This window comes from Sceloporus occidentalis, unplaced genomic scaffold (genome assembly GCF_023333645.1).
Source record: "Sceloporus occidentalis isolate IW3139 unplaced genomic scaffold, rSceOcc1.0.p SCAF_72, whole genome shotgun sequence".
Taxonomy (NCBI): domain Eukaryota; kingdom Metazoa; phylum Chordata; class Lepidosauria; order Squamata; family Phrynosomatidae; genus Sceloporus; species Sceloporus occidentalis.
The window spans coordinates 1,383,204-1,395,476 of record NW_028317052.1 but is presented as its reverse complement, the minus strand read 5'-3'; the positions used below and the strand labels follow the sequence as shown (position 1 = coordinate 1,395,476).

The window sequence follows — 12,273 nt, the reverse complement described above, 5'->3', positions numbered from 1 at the left end:
CGTGCTGTGTTCCCTTGTTTTACTTGGTTATTTGAGTCTGCTGAGTGGATATGGAGTCTAGTCAAAGCAGCTCTGGACCGATGGCAAAATCCACAAACGTCTAATACAGTGAGGGGATTTAAACGTGCATGGGGCCAATTAAGTCCAGGGGCCAATTAAGGTCTAATTTTCAACATAAGAAAAATGGATGGGCCGAAAGAGTCTTTTCTGTCTTCGCATTCTATGTTTCTATGCCTAAAGTGTTTCAAGCTGTCTAAGGTTCAATTCCAATAATTTATGTGAGTCTTTAGTTAATGCTGATACCTTTTATGGGGCCTCCGTAGAAAATAGAAGCGAAGTTAGAAGCTTTTGGGGCCTGAAAGTTCTCTTCTGCAGATCTGAGGAAGACCTCAGAGGTCTTTAAAGCTTCTGTATCTTTACGTCTTTTGTATGAGTGGATAAATGGTATTAGCTTCAGCTAAATACTCCACTTTTTGTTTTGGCTAATACAGATATATCCTTTTTTCTTCATGTGGAGACCTGCACCTCAGTTTGCCAGCGGTAGTCATCAAACATTTTGCTCCAGATAAAGTTCCTCCAAATGAAACGACTCACAATAAACTCACTAGTGTCTGTTTCTGAGGAATCCCAGGGAGTTAATTCTGGAGCCATTCTAGAGTACAGATTAATCACATGGATTTTTTATCAGGCCAGTTAAGTTTTTAATAAACAAACTAATCACATATGATATAATACCTGTCTTTCACGATTCTACAATACAGTCAAAGCTATGAAGCAACATAAATTGAATAAATAAGTGACCGGTGAGCTTTTGCTTCAGCCCTTTGGATCATTACTGTAATAATTTTTCTTTCTGCTATAATTTTTCTGGTTTGTTGTATCATATTCTGCTCTCTCTCTCTAGCAGCCACATAAATGGCTTTACTGTTTGTTGATAATTGTTCAAGATTTTGGCTTTTTGACCCTGATAAACATTAACATATGCCTCGGATATAAGAATGACGAAAAACCTGCACTCTCATACAATGTTTGTTTTTACATCTGTTAGAAACGTTGCTTAAAATTCTGATTTCTTTGAAAATCAAGGGTTTTTTTTCCCAATGAGAACATTTTGTTTCATATAAAGTGAATAAGGATTTGTCCAGAGATTCTCAGAATCATTAATAATTATAATGATGGTGTACATACTGTACTTCCTCCTCCAAGCACTATATGTTGGCCGCTAGTTGCTGCGTTGCACCCAGCTTTCATGTAATTAATTGATTACATGTGATCTTTCTCCATTGCTCTCTCGGATGGAGGGATTTGCTGCTGAGACAATCAAAATTAACTGACAGTATTTGCAGTATTTGCTAATCCAAAATACAGGGGGCAGGAAAGCTCCTTTTGCCCCAGGTCTGACATCTCCTGTAGACTCGTAGAACCTTTGCCTGCCTCTTCGCCTTATCTGCTGTAACACTGTGTGATAATAATAAAAAAGTAGGGTTGCGGGATTATTAAAAATGTAGAACTAAAATACTGAAAATATAAAACTTTATTTTTTTTCTTGGTCCTAAATACTACAAAGATGTTCAGCCCTAGAGTATTTGACAGCCTAGTAGCAGATGTAACTGTTGAAAATAGCAGCATCATGATAACTACTTATGATCATACCCTGAGACTTTACATATTAACCCCTTAATAAGCCACTGTGAAGATTCTATGTAATGACTCCCCAAATGGCTCTTATACCAGTCCTCTTGTAGCCGTTGACTTGGCATTATTTAAAGACACACATGCATTTAAGCAGGGATAGCAACCACGAAATACTGGTAGCAAAATCGTCTCTTGTGAGCCTAAAATGTGTTTGCAGCAATGTAGTCAAGAAGAGTCCGTTTCAGAGTTCAAGAATATAAAACCCGGATGTAGAGATCTATTTTAGTGAAAAAAAAACCAATTTCTTTCAATATAGTTATAGTCTATATCTTTGTATACTTTCAGATGTATTTAATTCAGATAAATTTAAAAAATGTATATTTACCAGACATTCCTTGATAAAAGCGTGTAAGCTCTTGGCAGACCCCATGTGTTTGTGTTCTGGAATATAATGTAGTGGTTGTAATGCATTATTTCTAGCTATTCTGATGAGTATTGTCTGTTGGCAGCAGATTATTTAATAAAGCATTCTCTCCTTCCGGTTCACGGGTACTGGTCACGTGCATGCGTGTCTAGCAGAGTACAGAATAGGAGACTAAGCCAAATGGTTCATAGTTACTGTACATTTTACCATTGTTTGATAGGACACTATCATTATGTCTTATGCACTTCTATCATGCCAATTGCAGTGAGAGGACTGACGTGTATTTTTATCTTTCTTCCCCATTTATAGTTGATAATGCTGACATGTATTGTTATTATTTATTGACATATTGGGTTTTAGATTTTAAAGGTCTTATAACAGAATAAGACGTAACACCAGCGGTTACTTAATATAGATGTATAAAATGCTTGGCTGGACTTCAGTTCATTGTGTTTGGAATGTTCTGTGATGTTATATCAGCTGCCTTTCAAGGGTTAAACAGCTTTGCTATCTCTAAGCTTGAGGTTTAAACAGTGCCCTGGTTACTAAATCTGTCATGACTATTTTGGCAATTTCCTAAGAGCTCAGTGATCCCCTCATCAGATTCTACAATAGCAAGACAGCTGCAAAAAGGATTCTATGGTCCTCTATTCGGACATCTTATATAAGCTTATAATGCTGCTAATCATTCATTTTTGCTGTATCTCTTTTTTCATATAAACATAATAGTGAGATATTAGAAGTGCCATGTGGGCTTCTTTTAATATTTTCAGATTTTATAATTTTAACTACCTTTTAAGCTTCAAGGTAAAATAAAAAAAAAATAAGAAGTCTTAATAAGTTTATGGACCCTCTGTGTGTACGTACATATATATATATATATATATATATATATATATATATATATATATATATATTCAAAATATTTACTAAATAGATTTCATGGACCAGTTAGTTTGGTATGTTTTATGTGTATGTTACTAGACATTTTGGTGATAACAGCCATTAGTAGTCTATCATTTAGACTGTCTTTGTTGTCACTGATTCATTAACAACTCAATAGGCTTTGGTTGAGATGGAGTTAAACTTTTGTCCTCTTGCCTCCAAGAGTGAAGAAGGGAAGGCTGAACCAGTGACTTCCCCCTTGTATGCCACTAGATTTATACCTTGATCCATCATGAAACTTGGCAGCAGGAACCTCAAGCAAAAGGGACAAAGGATGAGGGGGATGGAAGGGATGATAGGCCTCAACTGACAGACAAAATGTTCTCAGCTGCAGTTCATCACAGATTTGTATCTCAGCTCTGTGACCTTGAGCCCGACTCTTATCAAGTGTTGTTCTAAAGCTAACTCCACAACCTCCTTTCCCCTGGCCCTCCATAGCCTCAGGCGCTCTGCGGTTCACATACATCCTCCACGGCTTTGTTTTCCTAACTGTTCCCTGGTCTTCTGATCCTGCTTTTATTAAATCTGGATTTAATATAGAAGTTTAAATGAAAAGTACTGCAAAAAGTTTTCTTATGTGAAATGGAACATTCAGTGAACCTTCATTGGAAGGAGGATGAGGGGGCAGCAATTATATAAATATATGAGGACAACTGGTCCTTTGAGAGACATCAGAATCTATTCGTGCTGGGGAACCCCCTTACCTGTAATAATGGATTCGGAAATATGGCAGTAAATACCAGCATGAAGTTGTGGAAACGCTTGATCCGTAGAACCAACTAAAATTATTAGAAATGTTTCATGATGTGTTTTTATAAATGAAGCAAAACTATAACCAATAATTATTTGGGAGTATAATTTACTCTACATTCATAGCGCTGATACAATAGGAGACATTGAAAATATTTAACAAACACAATATAAAATTGTCATTAACACACGTTACAACTTATTAGCACAAATGGAAAAAGGGGCCCTGCTTTTACGAGTTTATAATCTATACCTAATAATAATGTCACTCGAGGTTCTTCTAGACTGTAAGCCTCCCCCACCTTTTGCTTCTTAAATGGAATTATGTGATGCAAATACTTGTTTACCCATTTGCAGTGCTGTGGAATATAATAATGCTAAATAAAGTGATGAATAATAATAATAAAAAAAATACAGAGTGGCTTATTCACCAAAGATGGCGTTAGCAGGAGAGTTGCTAGTTTCATCTCACTGACTTTACGCACTTTACATTCTGCAGGGCCTACTCCAGTGAGCTTCAGCTCCAGCTATAGCTTGGATGGCCTTGTATAATGCATATTTAAACTGGCGAGAGTTCTTCAGTCACCTCATTGAGTGCAGTATGCATTATGCAGGGCCAGCTCAGCCATTGTTCTAGAGAAATTTGCCAGAGATAGTCCTTAAAATGGAGTGTATTCAGGCATTAGAACATACAACTTTGTGGTTAGGAAATTGACGATGGCATCTCTCCGACGGTAAGACCGGCATGTATTTGTCAAAATCTATGTACTGATAAAGCTATACAAACTTAAAGCTAAAGAATACCCTAGTCACATGTTTACAGTCTACAGAAGTTATACAGAATATAAACTGCTTCTGATAATTATATGTATTCAGTGCCAATAATTATAAAGCATAAGATGGCGTGAGATATAATTAACCATAATATCCAGTATTAAAGTCCTGCACAAATAAGGTGGAAAAGTATTAGCATAACCTATGCATTCCAAAAGCTGCCTGTAAGGCTTCCCTGGGATGTGTCAGCCCCTGAGAATAAAAGACTTAGTGGTGATAACTTGCATCCTACCCCCAACTGGGGGGCGTTACTGAACTCAAGCGACCTTTATCTGTCTCCAGCCCTCTCTGAGAGATGGAGCCCATCCCTAAGACTCAGTGACAGGGCATAGAACCTCACACTTTTTTTTGTCACTTGTCACACTCAATATTAATGTAGCCACAATGACCCCGGTTCATTCCCTGATGCCTAAATGTTTTTCACTTGGTAGCTTTCCCAAAATAAATCTTACATAACCAGCATCTTCTGGAAAGCCTTTGTGCTCTAAGTGGAACACTGACAATTACTTCTAACTTTTGAGATTTCTTTTTTCTTTCCTTTAATAAATTTTGGAGAATCATGTTAATAATCGTTTATTTAGCTTCCTATAGACAACAAACCTATTTATGCCCAAAATTTAATTGCTATTTCTAAAAGTTTCCAAGTTTTTCAGCAAAAACCAGATAAACAAAAAAATGAAAGCAATGAGGTTTGTTTACCAATTTTGTTAGGATCTCTGATAGTGTTTTATGCTTGGCTTGTCAGACAAACAGTTCAGTTGTTCCTGTGGAATTGCCAAGAACAGGCAGATCTTACTAAAATGGTATCATGTGATGTTTTAACGGGGTGACCCCCAGCTGCCCCCTCTCCCAATCTTGCCAAGGGGTTCTTCTTCCTCATTTCTATACACATCTTCCTCATAGTGTATACGGACCACTCACAGACCAACTGACCAATTAATGATGATTTTTATCTGGTTAAATGGGACGTTACTGCTACCCACTCAAGAGCTGGTGAGCAGCAACACTAGGCAGTTCGGTCCACAATATTGTGGCCCTCATAATAAGTCCTCCTGAAGCAAACAAGAGTACCTGTAGCTGCAGTTATCATGAAGTGTAAGCTTATCCAGAAATACATATGTCATCCAGAGGTAATATTGTTGTGTGATTGAATTATTTTATTTCTTAATTTAAGACCATAATGGTAGTGGATGAGATGTCTACATAGCATAGAAGCCAGTCAAGAAGGCACCTCTTATGTTTTTTTAGGTGTGACTTTGGGCGACAGTCACACAAATGTCCTAATGGACTGCTAAATTGTTATGCAACCCTTTAACATGTTTTTATTTTTTAGGGACCTTCCTGACAATCCCAAAGTACAGTGGGACAACAATCTACTCTCTACACTAATCTTGAATCACATTAAAGACAAGAACATTGACCTAGTGAGTTCTGTTTCCGATCCCATTGGTAACTTCCCATGTTGCACACAATTGTATTTTTAATTAATATTTACACAGTTTGCATGTATGTAATTACATATTTTACATAAATTTTGCCTGCCTGTAATTTTTTAACAATATGTAGACTATAGAATAATTTTATGAACAACCCAAGCTTTCCACATTATCAGCTATCCTTTCTGTAGGGTAGAACTTTTTCACCTTATTGTTCAGTAATGGCCCTAAAACTTCATATAATGATCTTTAGTTCTGATACCACACTTCTTATTTAAAAAAAACAAAAAACTTCCCTCTTGGATTTATTTAATCCCATGACATACTCTAGGGTTTCTATTAGAAATCTCAAAACAGATGAAATAGTCAAATTTACTTAAAACGACGTAACTACTTTAGATCAGAAGCCCTAGCAGTACACAATAGACATTCTAACAAGAATTCAGGTCACTTGTAGAACTTGGCAGATTTGGCTCTGCAAATGTTATATTCACCAAGTTCTTACAAGAAGGAACACCATTTACTTTATATATATTCTTCTACAGAACATATCTAGGAACCTGAAGTGTATTTGGTATCCGTCACTTTCCACACAGTTCAAATAAACCTGGGACTATCTTTCCACATTACATTGAACTCAGCAGGAGCCAAGCTTCCCAAACTCCTGCCATGTTCCGTACCAATTACATGTTTCCTGCTGTCAGTCGGTGCCCTGTTTCAGACATATCCAGCTGGAGGGTTTAGGTGTTCACCATACACGAGAGATCAATTAACCTTTTGTAGGTTAAGCAAATGGTGGTGAAGAGGAGGGTGTCATAATTTAAGGGACACATTAATAATAACATATTCATAACGTTTCCTATGGTCTGGAAATCTTCCATTAGAGGTTACAAATAAACAGCACCTATGTCCAGGGGCGTACCTAGAGTATTTGGCACCTGGGGCGGATCCTGTATGTGGCACCCCCCCCACACACACACTTTAAAACTGCATAGCTTCTACCGTTATATACCGGCGCAGACACTGAAGGTGGTACAGCATAACACTTACTGTTATCATTATATACTGAGGCAGACATTGGCGGTGGTACAGCATAACACCTATCACTATATACTGAGGCAGACATTGACGGTTGTACAGCATAACACCTACCACTATATACTGAGGCAGACAATGACGGTGGTACAACATAACACCTATCACTATATACTGAGGCACACATTGACGGTGGTACAGCGTAATCCCTATCACTATACATTGAGCCAGACATTGACAATAGTGCAGCATAACTCCTATCACTATATACTAAGCCAAACATTGATGTGGTGTAGGCCTACCACTTCATTAGTAGTAGGGATGCACTGAAACGAATTCTGGACTGAAACCGAAAATGCAGCATTTACCTGGCCGAAACCCAATATGACCCCCCACACACCATAAAAAAAAAATATCTAACACTTTTATTTAAAGTAAGTAACACACCAAAATAGGACAAAACAATTAAATAACAATATTAATATATATATATATATATATATATATATATATGATTGTTAACAGCAATCACATTCCTATCATGCCCAGGCATACCCAGATTCCAGGATGTACTCGCAGACTTGGCATGATAGGAGTATGATTGCCCTATCTACCCCTTCTCACTCCCTTTTGTCCTACCTACCCCTTCTCACTCCCTTCTCCCTATCTACCCCCTCCTAACTATCTACCCTCTCCCCCTTTGAAGTTCACTTACCTTTCAGGAGTCCTGCGGTGGGGGTGCAAGGCCTCTGTCTCCCAGCTCTGCCACTGTATGGAACAGTATAGAGTGATGGGAGTTATGATGTACTAGAGCATAATTATATAATGAAAAATACATTGGAAATGGTACAGCATAACACCCATCACTCTCACACACTTACCAATCCGCACACATACCAATCCGCACACATACCAATCCGCACACATACCAATCCGCACACATACCAATCCGCACACATACCAATCCGCACACATACCAATCCGCACACATACACACACCAATCCGCACACATACACACACCAATCCACACACACACACACACACCAATCCACGCATATACCAATCCACACACATACCAATCCACACACATACCAATCCACACACATACCAATCCACACACATACCAATCCACACACATACCAATCCACACACACACCAATCCACACATACACCAATCCACACATACACCAATCCACACATACACCAATCCACACATACACCAATCCACACATACACCAATCCACACATACACCAATCCACACATACACCAATCCACACATACACCAATCCACACATACACCAATCCACACATATACCAATCCACACATATACCAATCCACACATATACCAATCCACACATATACCAATCCACTCTCACTCACTGAATGCTTTCCTACCTTTTCTCTTTTCTCCTTACAGCTTCTTTTCCTCCTCTTCGCTCCTCTTCTTCAGTTCTTCTGTCTTCTTCCGGTTCAGTGGGCACGGCTTCAGTGTTGTACGGCGGGATCTGACAACAAATCCCGGCGCACAGCAGCTGTTGCCGCGCGGCTCGCAAGGGAGCGATATCGGAGGTCTTTAACAGACCTCCGGCTCCCTTGAGTGATTTTAAGCCGGGTTCAAGGGTTGAACCCGGCTTAAAATCCCTCAAGGGAGCCGGAGGTCTGTTAAAGACCTCCGATACCGCTCCCTTGCGAGCCTGCTCCTCCAGCGGCAGACATTACTGTCCGTCTCTGGAGGGGTGCCGGCAAGTTGGCACCCCCCTGATGAGCGGCACCCGGTGCGGACCGCCCCCCCTGCCCCCCGCTAGGTACGCTACTGCCTATGTCTCATGCAGTACTTTGTTTTTAGACAAGATGACCTCATTTGTAATATCATGAAATGTATTGAACAATAATCAGTTTACACACTTATTTGTGATCAAACTAATCAACTAACAATAGATTAAGAATTCTAACATTGCTTTTACTGTTGATAAGATACTGATAAGATACTGAATTGATTTGTTCATAATAATTTGAGGAAATTTGACATGTGCGAAATGTTGTTCTTAGTAAAAAAAAAAATAAAAAAAAAATAATATATATATACATATATATATATATATATATATATATATATATTTATATATAATTCTTATATCGGTAAGGTAAAGGCTGTTCTAAGGAAACCAGTACATATGTTTATTAAGCAGGCTCTGAATTGGTTATAACACCGCCTTAAAAACAACACATTATTGTGGAAAAAGAAATGCATATAGAATGATGTTATATCACAAACGGCTATTCTTCCTGATAGTCTCTGCATGATCATAAGTTAAAATCTTGCAATCCTTTGGGAAAAGCTTTTACTCTGAAAGTAGGCAATAACTCATCTAGCTACAGAAATCTGCCCATATGGTTCCTCGTAACTTAAACACACGCACATACAAAACCACAAACCCACTCTAACACCCACTCTCTCTTAACACACACATACACACACGATCTCCCCCTTTTCTCACACCACTAAACCTAGGGTCATCCTTGACATTCTACACGTCAACACTGTAACGGAAAAACCAACAAACACGTGCTAACAGCATCTTCTCACACGCGCTAACACCACACACTCATGCATACTCCGCTTCTATAGAATAACACACACTCTAACACCATACACACTCTCCAACACCATACACTAACACATGAATACATATACATAGACACACATTCTATCCATGCAACCCCCATATCTCACATGCTGCTCGGTCTTGTCTCTGTGAGTGCTGCCGCCCTGCTACCGTGAGATCCCTCTGTTTCCTTGTACCCGCCTTAGTACAAACAATGCTTCTGAGATAAATCCCTGTATATCTGATTATTGTTTTTTGTTTTTTTTTTTATGGGGATGTTTAAAATATATTTGGTTTGTAAAATATATTGGCAGCTGTAGTCAGTGGCTTCACTCCTTGTTGACTATAACCTGTTCAGAATCTACATCCCCACCAGCAGGGTTCTCTGATTTTTAAACCCTCCATTCTGCTGTTCATCTTTCCGGAACTGAATGCTAGTACTGCTCATAAAGAACAGTTGCTTCCATTTTGGAGGAAAGGTCGCTTCAACCATGTTAACAATGACCGTTTCTGCATTTTAGGAAAATAAGTGTTAGGTTTACTCATATGGCAAAGTACCCTAACTTTTTTGTATCTATTTCATAGCATGCTATTTTAGCACCGACAAAAACATTGTTCCTTCAGATAATGCTAATGTCCTTGTCTACAAAGCCTATATTCCCTTTCTGTGCTTATGCTGGCACATTATTATTATTATTATCTTTTATTTATATAGTGCCAACAGTTTACGCAGTGCTTAATACAATACATAGATTCAAGGGATATGACAAGACAAGAATTGACAGACTAAGACAAACCGATACATTCGGTGGAGAGAGTTCTGCTCGCAAGCTTACAATCTAGAGGGAAATGGGGTGACAAACATAAGGCATAGGGTGAGAGGTAGTGTGGTTGTTGTATCAGTGACAGGGAAGTTCTAGCAGCTAAGATGGTGCGGCTTCTCTGAAGAAGTGGGTTTCTAGATGTTTCTTGAATGTCGGGAGGGAGGGTGAATGCGGAAGGTTCCTTGGGAGTGGATTCCAGAGATATGGGGCAGCTGGAGTGAAATCTTGTAGACGGGAAAAGGAAGAGGTGATAAGTGAGGAGAGCCTTAGCCCATGGGAAAAACGTAGGTTTCGAGTAGGGGAGAGTATTTGCTAATGAGGTCAGAAATGTTCGGAGGAGCAGTATTATGGATGGCCTTATATGTCAGTACCAGGATCTTAAATTTAATTCTAAAGGTAATTGGGAGCCAGTGGAGGGTTTCACATAGGGGGGAAGCAGAAGAGGAGCGGCGTGCAAGGAAGGTAAGCCTAGCAGCGGCATTTAGGACAGACTGTAGAGGAGAGAATCGAGACAGTGGAATGCCGACTGAGTGTTGCAGTAGTCAAGACGGTAAATGATAAGTGAATGAACCAGAGTTTTTGTGGATTCTTGGGTGAGGAATGGGCGGATACGAGAGATGTTTTTTAGGTGCAAGTGGCAGGATCTGGCGAAGGACTGAGTGTGAGGGATGAAGGAAAGGTTAGAGTTAAGGATGACCCCAAGGCATCGGGCCTGGTTAGTAGGAGAGATAGTCGTGTTGTTAATGGTGATAGAGAATTCAGGTAGTAGAGTGGAGATGGAGGGAGGGAAGATAATGAGTTCAGCTTTAGAAAGATTACATTTCAGGTAGCGTTGTGACATCCATGAAGAAATAGCAGACAAGCAATTGGTAATACGGGACATGAGAGGTGGAGAGAGATCAGGAGAAGACAGGTAGATTTGGGTATCATCTGCATATAGATGATACTGGAGGCCAAATGAGTTGATGGCAGATAAATATACCAACACCTTCCAATTACCATGTTCATGTGTGTGTACTTATGAGTGCCTGACTCCAGCTCTTATTAAACGGGTTGAAACGTCACGTTGATTGGTTAGATTGTCTGGCATGAACTAGCATTCAGTTGACGTGAAGGAATTTTACACATTTAGGAACTTTAAAGAGACTAGATGTTTTTCATTATTTACTTGTACATTAACACATCCCTGGGCAGAGGACAAGCTTCCCAACTTCTTTTTATTTTGCTGTTAATATAAATGTATCTGTTGAACTGTTACAGTCTGTTCATGTAAAAATATAATTCTCCATCTATTTCTTTGGAAACGCTATCAATGTCCCATAGCAATGCAGTTATTTTGCCCTCTAGTGGCACAAGACCAGTAAGTATTTGGGTCGATGATAACCACCACAGTGAGCCTTTATAATGTTAAACAAATCTAAAGTCTGCAATATTAAGTATGCAATATTGTGTTTTAAAGATGACCAAATAGCATATAATGATATTGCAGTAGATAGGAGTAATGCAGTAATATTTTTCTCTCTAAGTATATAAATTAACTTTGACAAAAATCTTTTCCCCCCTTATTTTACTCCAATAAATGTCCTTTCTCTTTAGCCCCGGAGACAGCTATTGTCAGTCATGATATTTTGGATGGCTTTCCCCATTCAAACACCACACTGGGCTGATTCTTTATGGCAATATTAATGAACTGTATTGTATTAAGCGCTGCATAGATTGTTGGCGCTATATAAATAAAAGATAATAATAATAATGAAATATATTCCTCCACAGAATTCCAT

At 38.8% G+C, this 12,273-nt stretch overlaps 1 protein-coding gene across 1 annotated transcript in view; it reads left to right on the top strand.

Annotated features, from left to right (window-relative positions):
* The window catches only part of LOC149286068 (N-acetylglucosaminyl-phosphatidylinositol de-N-acetylase-like), a 55,997-nt gene that overhangs the window by 36,601 nt on the left and 7,123 nt on the right, over positions 1-12,273 (top strand). Inside the window, exon 6 of the mRNA XM_089494408.1 lies at positions 5,922-6,012. Within this exon, the coding sequence (XP_089350534.1) occupies positions 5,922-6,012 (91 nt within the window). The remainder of the gene's footprint in view (positions 1-5,921; positions 6,013-12,273) is intronic.